We start from the raw sequence: 14,669 nt of genomic DNA, 5'->3' as shown, positions 1-14,669 counted from the left end.
ACTGAGCTCCGCTACATTTTTCATTTTTACTGTATTTATTTAAAAGCTGTATTTACTTTAAACCCGTGACTTTATAAACAAAACAACTAGTAAAATAAGAAGTATTATTTTAAATTTAACTACTTAATAGGATATAAATAAACTTCATATCATCCTCTTGAAATATTTATAGTATGTTGATCTTGAAGCAGTGCGCTTAAAATCCAGTAAAATACAAAAGGTGCTCACAGGACTGTTATACGTTACATTGAATGTTATGAATTATACACTTTTCTGTTAATGTCTTGACTTAAGATTTAGATCTGTGATCCAAATTTTATATTATATATTTTAAATAACTGTAATCGCTTTACTTCAAATAAGTAAAAGCTCCGTAATTACGACTACATAACCGAACAGAAACCAGTAAAATGGTTACTAAACAACAACAATAACAGAAAAAAAATCTGATCCTCTCTCAAGTGTACACTTTTAAGCAGAAAATTAAAATAAAGGCAATTATTGATTTCTTTTCTTGACAACTAAGATTCTAAACAAACATTATAGGGTTGTATACTGTATGTTACTGAATATTCGCTGGAAACTATTTTAGAGAATAACAGAAATTCATAGCCTGACAGTTAGTGCAGGAAAATGCACTGAGATCCTTTAAGACAAAGTAGTTATGCAACAAATGAATAGACGCTTAATAATAAGCATCCAAACTTTAAGGAAAAGTAGAAATATTACCATGAAATTGACCTAATTTGTGCAGCAATATCTACCTTGTCCGTATTTGTAGACCACGTGCGCTATCTGTTATATGTATTGGCGCTTAACACATAGGTGACACTTTATGATGTAATCTAAATAGGTTTAACAATTTTAGCAAATAAAAAGCAAAAGTAAAGAATCAGAAATTTGGTCAAGCACATGTCAGGCTGACCAAATAATCCAAGAACTTTCTAAAAGGGCCTAAAATACAGCTCTGTTTAATTAGACTATGTGTCTTTGCTCCATGCAAGCTCAAGATCAGCTCGTTTGAACTCAAGTGAATCGAAAATGTGATGGATACACGCGCAGGGAAAGACTGACGGAATTTAGCCTAAAATATATATCAGCTTTATTGAAACATTTTACAGGACAAAACAAAAAGAAAAAATGGTAAAAGGATTATACAATAAGTGCAAGATTCGTTGCAGTTCATGAAAGCCTAAAGCGTTGTGTGTGTAATAAGATACAGTTACATGGAGTATAATTGGTTTGCACGTGTTACAAGAGCAAACGCATCGAAAGTCGTGTTTCTGAAACTTCTCTTGAAGAAGAAAGCTTGTCAGGGTTCATATAGGCGAAGTGGTACTTCTAAAGGCCTCTGGAGTTTCTTCATTCATGTTTTCTTCAATGCATAGTTCAAGTCCAGCAGAATTAACAATAATAAAGATATTTGGCTGCACAGGAGGCAAACATGTGAGTGCGGACTCCACCATCCATGCTAGCACGAATCCTTCAAAAATTACAAAAAAAGACAAATAGACCAAAAAAAAAAAAAGTCTGCGTGTTTGTTCAGATGTGGCTGTGATGCCTCTCTTGTTTTGAAGTCCGCAGTGACAGGAGAGCTCACATCACGCAGGGTTTGATGTCCTGACAGACGCTCTGGGGGTGGTGGTGGTGGTGGTGGTGATAGTAGGATCCGCCGGCCGAGGGGTGGAAGGAGGAGATGCCGTTAAAGTTCAACACAAAATCTTTCCTGTCGCAGACCGAGGAATGGCTCTGATAGCGCGGAATCCCCACTGTGGAGAGGCAGAGAGGAAAGGTTTTTAAATAAAGGAACACATTTCTGATCACTGTCAGGAAATTAACGGTGGCATTAAAATATTCTAAAAGAAAGAAAAAAACACAACAGCTGAACTTGCTGTCTTATTTAATCTCATCGAAATAAAACATACACTTTTTTCATATATCTAAAATCAGTATTTACTTTGATTCTACATTTTTAAATGAGAACTGTTGAATGCAGAACATGAGCCATTCCTCTTTTAAACAGTGCTGTTGATACTTTTGTGTGGCTTTAAAATCAGCACAATTGTTGATGGCGTAAACGGTCCTTCTATTGTATTTATAAAAACAAAGTGTTTACGCTTAAATTTTCAGTTGCCATAAAAATCTAATATTTCTTAACATAAGTTTAAAAAAACGAATTCTTTAATCACAATATTTTTCCCTTTGCAAGCCTCCCTGTTGGCTCACAGCGCAGTCACGCATCCGTTCTTTTCAGTTTCTTTGGCTTCTTTAGCTTTCTTATATGGATGCTTTCAGTTTTCTATCCAATTACATTTTATCATTATTTTTTGAAAACACTCAGAATGCTGCGTTATTTCAGGCAGATTCAGTGGCCATCGTCTGTGTCTGTGAGCGAGGCTCTGTTTCCAGAAACAGAAAACTAAAAGTGGAGACTGTGGCTCCGTCAAGGTCATAAGGACTCCAGATGTGATCGTGTTTTTCAGGGGGGAAGACAGCAGGCTTTATCCTCCGGGCCACAGCTCGCTGCCCTGCGCCCGTTTTCATAGACAGCACACACACACACACACACACACACACACACACACACACACACACACACACACACACACACACACACACACACACTCTTTGACTGACAGTACTGTTAGCGAGTCTGCTGTGTACAGTCCAGCACGTCTATCCTCCGAGCAGGCTCAATTAGAACGCTGCGTAAAGTTTAACAAGGCCTTCCGTCTCTTGTGGATACGCCGTGGTTGAAATCCACCGCCAGTGTGGTCCGACCTGCACAGTCTTTGTTTGGTTAACCTCTGGGACCCCTTTCGGGCTCCAGCATGGGTTTTACTCGCCTCGGTTAGATCCCCAGATTTTCGTAAAGCCTGGCTGTGTTCTGTTAAAGTAAATGAGGTTGAACTGGGAGGTGACTTGTGAGCGCAAAATAGTTGTTTTTCTTAATCTAATAATTCGCCGAAATATCCCGTGACGTGTTATAAACATGTGACTTTATGGAAATTATACAAACTGTGGATGAAATGACACATTTTCTGATTGTTAATGAAGTTACATACACAGCAAGAAATGTCACTATATTTACTGAAATACCACAACAAAGCGCTGTCTGGCTTTGTGATTCAGCCAATAATCGATGCATCTTTGCTGTTTAACAAAATTAATAAAAACATTTGTTCTTATTTTGTAACTAGTGTGTTCGGGTTACATTTTGAGGCAAATGATGCGGAAAAAAAGTCTGCAAACAGATTAAAAAGAATAATGGTAAATTCTGTGTGTGTGTGTTTTTAATCGCTTTGCACAGATATGAATTTCCCTTTAAGAATATTTTTCATCTTTAAATACAGGACAATCATCTTTATATATATATATATATATATATATATATATATATATATATATATATATATATATATATATATATATATATATATATATAAAATTTCTGTGTAGTCTACAATTTCATAATTACACGTTACAGTTGTCACACGGGCCTCTGCAGAAGGAAAACCCACTCATTTAGAGTATTGCGCTTTAAATGTGCTTATCATGCAGATAAAACTTAGATGCAGTGAAAATTGTTATTATTATTATTGTTTTGGGGGGGGGACCCCAGAGATTTTAATCCGGATTCATCTACCCCTCTGTAAGCCTCGAGTTATTCTGTGGTACCTGAAATATCAGTGGAGTGGCTGTCCCTGCCATTCTGGTGAAGATAACTCTGCTCCAGGGAGTAAGGCGACATGCCGGAGTGTAAACCAGAGGATGCTGGGCTGCTGGAGGCTAGAGGCTGTTGTTTGATGTAGGGGGAGCCGCCGGAGGACGCCCAGTGTGCGGATGTACTGGCGTACGGGGAATGGCCGTCCAGCGCGCTGGCCATGGCTGGAGAGGACGGTACAGGACTGCTGCTGCTATCCTGCCCATATTCCCCGTTAGGAGGCACAGGACAACTCGCCATGTATGTGGAGCCGGGACTCGGGGACATGTGAGGTACGTGGTGCCCGCCGCTCAGCCCGTCGTACCCCCCGGCCATTGAATTGCTCATCATGTCCAAGTTGTAGCTGTTACTGTGACAAGCGAGGGTGGCCGATGGACCCTGGAAATCAAAACTCTGTGGAAGAATTGAGGTGCCGAAGCCTATGCCATTCATCATCCGATACATGGGCTTCAGAGCTTGACATTTTCTTCTGAAGCCTCTGGGTCTGCGCCGAAATGAGCCTTCCTCGAACATGAACTCACTGCCTGGATCGATCGTCCAGTAGTGGCCTTTCCCCGGCCTGCCCAGCCCTTTTGGCAGCTTGATGAAGCACTCGTTAAGCGATAGATTATGCCGGACAGAGTTCTTCCAGCCCTGGTACGAACCCCTGAAGAATGGGAAGCGAGCCTGGAGAAACTGATAGATTTCACTGAGTGTCAGCCGCTTGGTGGGCGAGCTCTGTATTGCCATAACGATGAGAGCGATGTAGGAGTACGGCGGCTTTTCCGGTCGCCTTAAACCGGAGCTCGTCTTCTTTCCCTTGACGCCATTGGAAGAACTTTCTGTGGCGGCTTGTGGGCTCAGCATAGCGGGATGCAGGACGCCGGACGCCGGGCTGGATCTCAGAGGAGGCGGAGGTTCCAGTTGCTGCTGAGGGGTCTCGGTCGTCATGTCAGCTCTGACGTACAACTGGCGTAGAGAGAAGAGAGGGGAGGGAGAAAAGACGACCTGTGAGGTGTTTCGGGGGAGAAATGTGCTGGCTCCCAGCGGTCAGTGTCCTTGCAAGTGAGCGTTACACCGCCAGTGGTCCTCAGAATCCCAGCGCAAAATGGAGTGAAATCTGTCTCCAGTTACGCACGACTCTCCTGTTACGCACGGTGCTCCTTTGACGCATGCAGAACGCACGGCTGGTACGCACTGACAGAGAGAGGAAGAGGAAGAGAGAGTGGGGGGAGGCGGTTATCCACTGGAGACTAAGTGTCCAGAGTTGTAGCTAGACATAAGGACTCCACGGGGTGTCACAGCAGCGCTAAGTGGCGCTGTGTGACGCGCCGGGTGGCCATCGACCGCCTATAATAATCCCTCAAGTGCAGGAAACACGAAAACCCTTGGACTTATTGCGCGCAACAGTCCAGCCAAACAAAGTCCGACCACCTATCATTGCATAAATCTTTCTTCCCTCTCCTCGAGCCCCCCGCCTCTTCCCCCAACCCTTTCTCCTCATCCGCACTCTGCCCCTGCAATTCTCCCTGAAATCAGTGTCGAATAGTCCCCCCCCCCCACCACCCCCTTCACCCGCCCCCATGCCAAGTCCATTTACTGTGCAGCAGCCTTAAAGCCTCTCATTCTCTCCTCTCCTTCGTCTTGTTTCTTCCCCTCCCACCACCTCTCTCCAAGTTCGGACTACACGCAATTAAGCCATCTATCAAACCTCCCCAGACACTCCAATCAACAACGCCACACGCCAGCCGCACAAGTTTAAAAACGAGCTATCCCCCCGCCTCTGCTCCTCCATATATGAAGCAGTGATTTCGTCCCAATGTGCCACAGAGCATAAATTTCCTCTGACAAGAATAAACTACCGCAATATGTGCAAAATGTCCAGCTTGCATCTGAAACCGCGATGCCCAAAACATTCACACGGGCCCTTACATGATGTCCCCCGGCAGATAATACCCAAGCACATCAGTGTGAAACACCGACAGAAAAAAAAGGCCACATTGCGTTATTTGTATTATTTCGCTCATAATTTCCTCCCAAACTGGTCCAGAGGATAACAAAAACAAACTGTCGCGGTGCCGGGCTGGGGAGAGGAGTGTGAGAGATGGAGAGGTGGTGGTCTTTACCGTGCGTGTGTGTAAGCGGGGGGTTGCTCTGAGTAAATGACTTTGACATGAGTGGAAGCAGGCTTTTTCCATCAAGCCCGGCCCTGGATACCACACACAGCGCGCCAGTGTCAGCTTACCGCCCCGGGCCAGAGTCGGTCCCATGGGCCCCACGTTCATTAGACAGAGAAAAGCGAAATTAGGCGAGCGGGCGTCGACAGTTTCCTCCCCTATGGAGACATCACACACAGATTTGTCCAACATGATGGAGTTATATATCCCATAAAGGTAATATCAACATCCGTGCTGCGACAGAGCGGAGAATATTGGGCTTTGAAGAACAAAAAAAAGAAAAAGGTTTTACTTCTGGAGCTTTTAGGTTGAATTGTATGATTGTAAATCTCCCCCCTTTCTAATTTTTTTCAGTCACGTATTTGTAATATTTCAGTGTAAATTTCAGCCGACTTCAACTTCTCCCCTCATTTCCACAGAACCCCGCACAAAGGGAGAAAAATAAAGCCCCACGCAATCAAACTTATAAATATCCATGTTTTCGCCTCTTTTTAAATTTCCCGCTCAAGTCTGTGCACGTGTGTGCCTAAGGGGCCTTTAAAGTTTAGATATAGCCTGGAGGATATAAGCAAACAATAACCAGACACACTAACCTTTGCACTTTGCAGAACAAAGGATGTGCGGATAAAATCGTTTTCCACTGCCGTTTCGAGGACCTTAACGGCCCCAGAAATTTCCTGCGACATCAAAACTTATGACCCCTGCCGAGATCAGGATGCTTTGGCTTGGAGAGGGAATCTTTGTTCTGGGAGCGCTTTGAAGACAGCGATCCGGTTGCTTTTTTACGCGTTGATCTTATAGAGCTTCTAATTTGGTCTTCTGGGATATAAAGCTATCAGCTGCCAGCGCACAAACTAGACGTGTTTCTGTTTTTGTAGCACGGCCACGACTGGAGGCTGATATGAAGTCACTGCGGACATAATAAGGCCGTGTGTTTGTTTGCATGTTTGGACGAAGATATATGATTATCCCACAGAAAATATCAGACAGGGTTAAGAAACGGGCCTGCTCTGACCTCAGGTAACTTACAGGCCTCCTTTTTTTCTTTTTGTTTTCTTTCTTTCTTTTTTAAAGGATAAAATCAACTATCCTGCTTCTCAACACAATTTAGAAAAATGTATTTTTTTTGGACGAACATTTTGCACTTTCATTACTGATTTTATTTGTTAACTAATATAACCGAACAGCTTTAAAAAGAAAGCTTATTTCCGAATGTCACGCAAAGGCAGTGTTCACGTGTGTAACAGTTAGCTCTGTCTCAGTTGTTTTGTATGCTCCTTGTTTGTGCAACAGGCCTGAAGTAAACAATATTCATCAAGTGAAACAATAACAAATACAGATTTCAGGTCTCTCTCTCTCTCTTTTAAAGGTAATCTAATATTCTTTTGGCTGCTCGGCTTTTCTCCTGCCTCTCCGCCTGCGTTTCCTGTGGCGGTGCCGGGAGCTTTGGAGCTGGCTCTCCGGGACTCTAGGAGGTCAGGCGCGGTTCAGTTTGCCCGAGTGACAGACTGTTTGGACTTCCTAACATTGTGCCTGCCTTATAGTTTTGTTTCATAACACCGCGGCACCCCCCCACCCCCCACTCCCACAGTTCTCCCTACAGAATGCGTGATGGGTGCAGAGAAGAGACGAAGGCTGAAGTGAAAAAGCAGAGAGCGTTTTCAGCCTAAGGTATGCGCCCTGGTGTCGAAGTTATTAAAAATGTAAGGGTGCTGAGATGACTGGGGCCACGTGACAGGCTCTGAGAGCGACAGGTGTGCTGTTCCGGTGTTTCACCTGCAGGTTGCAGCATTGTCCATAGAAACAGGAACGAATCTCACCTGTCACCTGTCTCAGCTGCTGAGTGAGCCCTGTAAACACACACCTGCCCCCGTACTGCCAGCTCAGTACAGGGGCCACGAGCATATGAGCTACTGCACGGCTAACTCAGACTATACACTTAACTATATAAAATATTTTATTTTAGTTATGTTGTATTTATTTGTTTGTTAGTTCGTTTATTCCTCAAGATGCACGTAACAAAAATAGCTACGTGAGATATTCAGATTTTTTTCTTGAGTACAGTCAAAGTAACTTACATTTAAGAAAGTCCAAAACTCTTATCACTTTATAATTTGGTTGCCCTGAACATCTCTAAAATAGAATTGATCCACTATGTTGTTTTTTCCACCCCACAATGAAATGTTGCAGTTTTGCTATCTAAAGAAAGTTTAGTGGACTACAGTCTTCAACAAATCACTGACATTAGGAACTCTTATATTGTGAAATGTGTCACCAGGCTTTGTGTCAGAACTGTGTATCTTTACGAGACGCAATTCAAACCGAAACTTTCTGTTTTGTATTTGATGGTACAACAAACAGATAAACCCAGAATGACAGAGTGAGAGAAAAAAAATAAATCAGTTGGATTTTTATTTTGAACAACTGGTGCTAATCAAGAAAACAAAAACTATTATTACAGCTTAATTTGAGACACTTTTACTGAGTTTGGGCTAAAAGCGTCGACGCACTGATCAATTATTTTGTCTGAGATTACGCCTGATTTTTTTGTTTTGTTTTTTTTTTGTGATCAACACCTCGTTAGGAAACCCGCGGCCCCGAGTCTCGGGGTCCGTTTCAGGACCGAGGAGAGCAAGTATAGGCTCCTGCAGGGGACACGGACAACAAACAGCCCACGTGTTTTTAAAGATCCTGATATGCGTGTAAATCTCAGTGTGGTCACAGAACATAAATCATAAATGGCCTTTTGTAGATGGAACAAAACAATTAATTGAAGAAAAATAAATAAATAAAAAGGATAATTCTCCTTCTGTTGTTCGGTTTAGTTATTTATGGATTTGTTTGTTTGATGAACTTTTATGCAGTGTAAATAATACCAGTAGATTATTTTAAACGTTGTTTCATTGAGCCGTGTTGCTCGTTTATGTGAAACTTAAGATGGCTATTACAAATAAAATAAGTACAGAAATAATAGGCTTTTTAAAAAGGTCTTTTATTTTGATACTTTCTTGTGGGTGGAAAATAAAACCCTTCTTGATTTGGGTTGAAGTCTGTCTGTGAGGCAGATCTGGCACATTTGTTTGAAATGTAATGTGAGACGTTATGTTGTTACATGACAAACTCCTCACCGCCGCGGAGGTATTTTCTTCCATTTGGACTGAGTACAATAAATAAAGTAAATGGAAAATAATACGAATAAGCACCATCGTCACAAAAGCATTTCATATGTAACATTTATTAACGATGGCTGACTTCTATTTTGCCATTTTACTAAGTAAATACTCGCTAATATTTATAAGTTTGGATAAACGTGTCGCACTAAACGCGACATCGTCCAAAGAGCCTGAAGGCACCAGACTGAACATAACCTTTGATTGTATATATTTTTATATAACTATATATCTTTTGACTTTGGTAATTTTTGTTATTAAGGTTTCATTTTCAAACGAAAATAAGACCAACTTATTTTCATTTTTGGCTCTAACAAGAGAAACCACAACAAATACCTACAGCAGGTGTGAGGCCCTCCCTCTCCCTCCACCGCATATTCATGCACCTGCTTCTGATCTAACAGCTGCCTTCCCCCCTTTCATGTCAGCAGTGAATAACTCAGTGAACACCAGGGTCCCATTGTTTCACGTGTTTTGTTTATTCATAAAAAATAACAGGCATGCACCAATCAATCAATCAATCAATCAATCAGACCATCAATCTCAGGAAAACGGCACATTTTTCCATGCGTTTCTTAGTGCAGCCACGTGATTCCTAACGCAGCCCAGTCAATAATATTATACAATATTTATACAGCAGGTCATACAAAACATGAAAATATAAATAAAGTGATACTTTTAACAGTTTTAACGTGGCACTTTGCTGCCGTCCTACAGTAGAAATGACCAATGAACCATAGATACGAATATGAATACTCTCTCTCTCTCTCTCTCTGTCTCACACACACACACACACACACACACACACACACACACACACACACACACACACACACACAGTGGAATGTCCTACAATGACTCTAATGATTTGCTTAGTCAGCACACAGTTATATCTAGATTAACAACTCGGAATGTTTGTTTTATTTTTCTTTGACTGAAGCTACAGTAGTCACGATGAGACACACCGACTCTCACACAGTAAAACAGTTGAAGCACTGAAAGCTGAGAGTGCCCACCAAAGTGCACCATGTGGATGAGAACACACAAGTCCTGACAGCACTCTGGATGTCTCACGACAGCAAGGAGTCTATATGAAAGCCACGCGCTTTGCTGGGCATCTTGAATGTGGCCTCAGGTGCAGCGGTGCCCGGTGCTGTGTGCTGGAGGTATGTGGGTGCATCTCTGCCGGGCTCTGTGCCGCTGTACGCCGCCTCTGACATGTAAGTGTGCTGTGCCGGATAGTTCAGATTATAGGGCAGTACGTGGGCCACTGGGGACCAGTACAGCCGGGGGCCGGGCTGCTCCACGCACGACCTCTCCTCCCTTCTTTTGAAAGGTGTGCCGAGGATGCTGTCGATGGCGAACGGGCTGGAGAACTTGGCCCCCACTCTCTCTTCCGGGGCCGGGAGGCGGGTGTCCTCGCTGAGGATGTCCGGGCTTTCCTGCTCCTTGAGGGGCCTTTTGGAGATGCGCTTCCTCCTGCGGCGGAACACCCCGTCAGCGAAGGTGTACTCGCTGTGTGGGTTGAGCATCCAGTAGTTGTCCTTGCCCCAGGGCCTGGACGGGTCCCGCAGGACTTTGAGGAAGCAGTCGTTGAGCGACAGGTTGTGGCGCACGGAGTTCCTCCAGCCGGTATAGCTGCCACGGAAAAACGGGAACTTCTTCATCAGGTAGTCATTGATCTCTGCCAGAGTGAGGCGGCCGCTGCTGGACTCTCGGATGGCCATGGCGATCAGGGCGATGTAGGAGTAAGGGGGCTTGGGTCTGCGGGTGTAGGGCTTCCCTTTGCCGCCATCGCTGCTCTGTGTGACAGGTGCCGGGCTGTTGGCTACGCAGTCTCCGTCCGAACCCAGCTCGTCTCCGGACAGGGGAGAAGGGACTCCCGCCTCTGCGTCAATGCACAACTCCAGCGGCTTCTGCGCGTAGTGATGCGCGGAGAAAACTTCAAGTTTCATTTTCCCAAAAAAGGATAACCGTCTCCTCTCGGTAACCTTGCCGTGTGAATGGTCTCCTAGGTTGGACTCTTGCCTCAGCTCAGAAGCACAGCAGGTGTACGAGTCCTGACAGCAAAAATGTGCCTGAGTGTTTGTTGTGTGTTGTAAAGGCTCGTGTGGAGCGCTGGAGGCACCCTGAGCCTCAGTCTGGGGCAGCAGAACACAGATCTGTCTCCGGAGACACGCTTGTCTTGTTATAATATAACGCCTGGGAAAGGGACGGCCCACAGGCGGGGTTTCCAACTCGAATCCATTGAAGCGACTGAAGTAATATAGTATATGTATGTTTACAATTGGACGTTACCATGCCACGCCAGGGAAGAAGAAAAAAAACAAAACAGGGAGGATAAGTGAGGCGAGGCAGGGCAGGTATGACAAATATAATTAGCTTCAAACGCAACTATCTGTGAATAGCTCGTTATTTCTAGTTACGAGTTGCTTTTTATGGATTCAGTCAAAGTGCAATAAAGTAAAGGCGAATAATACAATAATTTCTTCCTCTTACTTCTTTTTAAAATAACTTCGGCCCATTAAGGTTATGAAATTAAACACGTTTTTGAAATCAATAAAAAAAACTTTGACAATTTTACGCACAACAGCAAATCCTTCTTGAAGTGTTGAATGCCTTGGCTTTTACACAGATATAAGAAGACAGCGCAGAAAAACCCTAGACAGATTAAAAAAGGTGACACGAGAGTTGATAGAGAAAAATGCCGATGGCTGCTTTTCACTTGAACCTCTCATACCCATCCGCCGGCGCTCCGGCGGAACGAGGAAGTAACGCGAAGGCTAAACTGAAATAAAAGCGATAGATTTTGGAGGAGTTCCAATTAACGCACACTGGGTGACGTGTAAGTCGCCACACGCGATAAGACAGAAAGAATTCATAGAAAATTCGCAAAGATTGCCCGCGAGTTCACGGGGAGTTCAGAGTAGAGAACCATTGCACCTGCATGCATGGAAACACCTGAGCGAAGAGCAGAAAAAAAAATACACTTACTTCTGTGTCTGAACATGTGATGTAAATGAGCGAGAGCGAGGTATCCACTGTCTCCGAAACTCCAGAACCCTAATTTACTGGAAATACATCACGTTCTTGGATAATTATATTATACGCAGCATTTCCTTTAGTATAAGGAGTATAAGGAGACCGCGGCACTGACTGCATATCTGTACAAATAGATGTGCACTTCCATTAGAGCACTCAGACACCTGGGCCTTGCTGCTTTAACTTGCTGTGCGGCAAGCTAAAGCAAACAGTTGAAATAAATTTTATTCTATTTCAACAACATAAAACAATTGCATAAAACAAAGCATTTAAGTTTGTAAGGTAGATAAATTATTATGCAAAGATGGATTTGAAGAGAATTTAAGAACATCAGGCTTTTTTGTACTTTGTCAGTGTTGCAGTACAGGTTTGGTGACAGAATATAATAACTAGTTAATATCTGAGCTATAAATCTCAGCTCCAGTCAAGAGCTTGTCAATAAGTTACAGAATGGAGCTTACTTAAAACCTACTGGAGCAGGTTTTAAGTAAACTGACGCCCCTGACACCTGTAAACCGAATATGTTAGTGGCACTAACTCTTTTCCTGTCAGCGCCTCCGCCATATGACGATGCGGAGAGCAGCTGGAGTTAACATGAGTTATGAGCCTTGCCTCAGGCCAGTTAAACTGTCTACTCTGGCACTCCTGTTCCTTTGTACCTGCTCGGACTCTCCGGGGCCCCTAACAACACAGAGCAGGTTCAGCTTCATTTACCCTAATGCATGTGTGTGTGTTTACATAGTTCTGTTGAAAATGTTTCTATTGGTAGTTCCTAGTGAAAAATATAAGATAGGGTCACTATAAACTACCTACTGCCTTCCAGACAGCAGAGAGCACTGAGATACCAATCTGTGTTTGACACCCTGAACAGTTTGTGAGTCTACAGTACATGTTTATATGTTATCACATAATTATCACGTTGGGTATACATGACAGGCGTGATTAACGATAGGACCCTGAACTGTTTGTGTATATATGTTTGAGAGAACGTGGAAGGTATGCAAATCAACTATATGAACATGCACTTTGAAGCCTGTCTGTTTTTCCAGTTGTGTTATGACAAGCCCGATGGCAGCTTGTTTCTTGAAAACACAGTTTCTGTTGTTTCATTCCTTTGTCAAATTCAAGGTCCACTTGCCTGCTTTTTAAGAGGGCAGGCTCCTACGCACCTGTAAGGGTTGTACATGGCATCATTTCAGAGGTGCTGGTTGTTGATTATCTGAGAGCCCAAACTTTCTGACAGCCCTATAAAAATACAATATATTGCACACAAAAATCACATTTCATTATGCATTCTAAACAAATCTTCACAGCTAAATGTTAAATGGGTTGCCATGTCATTTCTATCAGAACCCTCTCTGCCACATTTTACATTTTTCCTCGCCCACTTCCACTGAACGTTTTTAAAGGTTTCTCTTGATCGATAATTTCTTTCAGAGGAAAATCTGCTAATACTTTGAACTCATCTAAGTGCACTTTAACCAAAGCATTGAAGTCAGACCGGACATGTTTATATTAAAGTAATAAATGCTGAAATGATGATGCTGTACACTCTTATAAAAACGACTATTGTTTACAGTTAATCTAAAAAATATACACACTCCAAATCTGATTATTAGGACTCTAGGTAGCCACACCTACCAGCCACATATCAGGTACACCCTGCTAAAGACACCTTTTGTCATCAGAATTAAATTAATTCTTCATGGCAGAGAATCAGACAGGTGCTGAAAATGGTCCTCAGACATTTTAGCCTATATTGACGTGATAGCATCACAAAGCTGCTGTAAATGTGTTGGCTGAACACCCATAATGTGAATCTTCCCGTCCATCACATCCCATAAGTGCTCGACTGGATTGAAATCTAGTAAATGTGGAGGCCATTTGAATACGGTGAACTCATGATCTGAGCTTTGTGATGTGGTGCGTTCTTAGCCGTCCTTTGTGACAGGAAAGGAACGTCAGAGAAACCAAAGGTTGTCACATACAAATTTACATTCTGGAAACAGCTTTCTTCTCTCTCCGGGAATTCGGGGAGCAGCTGGTGAGCTGAAATTGTTTTTTTGCTGAAACTCAGGAGGCTGACTGCTGAGAGCCTAAATCCAGAGCTGAGGAAATCAGCGACATGTGCGCTATCATTAACGCCGTCGCTGCACAACAACCCGGCGAGGCGCAAAGGGAATTTTACACTGCTTGGCTGGTGGTAGTTGTGCCTGCATGATTTTTTTTCTTTTTCTTTGCAGGAGTGAGATGAGGCTGTATACGATTTCAGGTACTCTGCCAAGGCAGCTACACACACCTGTGCCAAAGTGATGTGGTGTGAAAGGAAGCACACACCTGTTCTCAGTTTTTTTGTGCGTGTTTTATTCTTTACATGGCAATTTGAAATCACAAGTGGAAAGACTGTTTACCCAAAGGGATCAATAAGGTATCACATTATCATTTCACTCTGCACATTTGGATTAAGGTGGAATTCAAACCTTCAAATCGCTTGAGAAGGTCAGGCTTTTCTTTCACCTTTAGGCCATAATGAAAGATGATATATTTAATGCATTAAACTGCTTTAACTGCATTGTC

At 43.1% G+C, this 14,669-nt stretch overlaps 2 protein-coding genes across 2 annotated transcripts; both read right to left on the bottom strand.

Moving 5' to 3' along the window:
• Positions 1-1,078: 1,078 nt before the first annotated feature.
• Positions 1,079-5,162, bottom strand: foxf2b (forkhead box F2b). Its single transcript, XM_084910963.1, has 2 exons — positions 3,679-5,162; positions 1,079-1,769 (listed from the first exon to the last, which is right to left on the bottom strand). Exons 1-2 carry the CDS (start codon positions 4,652-4,654, stop codon positions 1,597-1,599), a joined length of 1,149 nt encoding a protein of 382 aa, XP_084767089.1. The 5' UTR covers positions 4,655-5,162; the 3' UTR covers positions 1,079-1,596.
• Positions 5,163-7,885: 2,723 nt separating this feature from the next.
• foxq1b (forkhead box Q1b) lies at positions 7,886-11,229 on the bottom strand. The gene has a single exon (XM_084911032.1). The coding sequence runs from the start codon at positions 11,003-11,005 to the stop codon at positions 10,121-10,123; it is 885 nt and encodes a 294-aa protein (XP_084767158.1). The 5' UTR covers positions 11,006-11,229; the 3' UTR covers positions 7,886-10,120.
• Between the last annotated feature and the right edge of the window lie 3,440 nt (positions 11,230-14,669).

Source organism: Perissodus microlepis, chromosome 17 (genome assembly GCF_051167445.1).
Source record: "Perissodus microlepis isolate ML-2025 ecotype Zambia chromosome 17, ASM5116744v1, whole genome shotgun sequence".
NCBI lineage: Eukaryota > Metazoa > Chordata > Actinopteri > Cichliformes > Cichlidae > Perissodus > Perissodus microlepis.
This window is presented reverse-complemented; position numbering and strand designations above follow the sequence as displayed.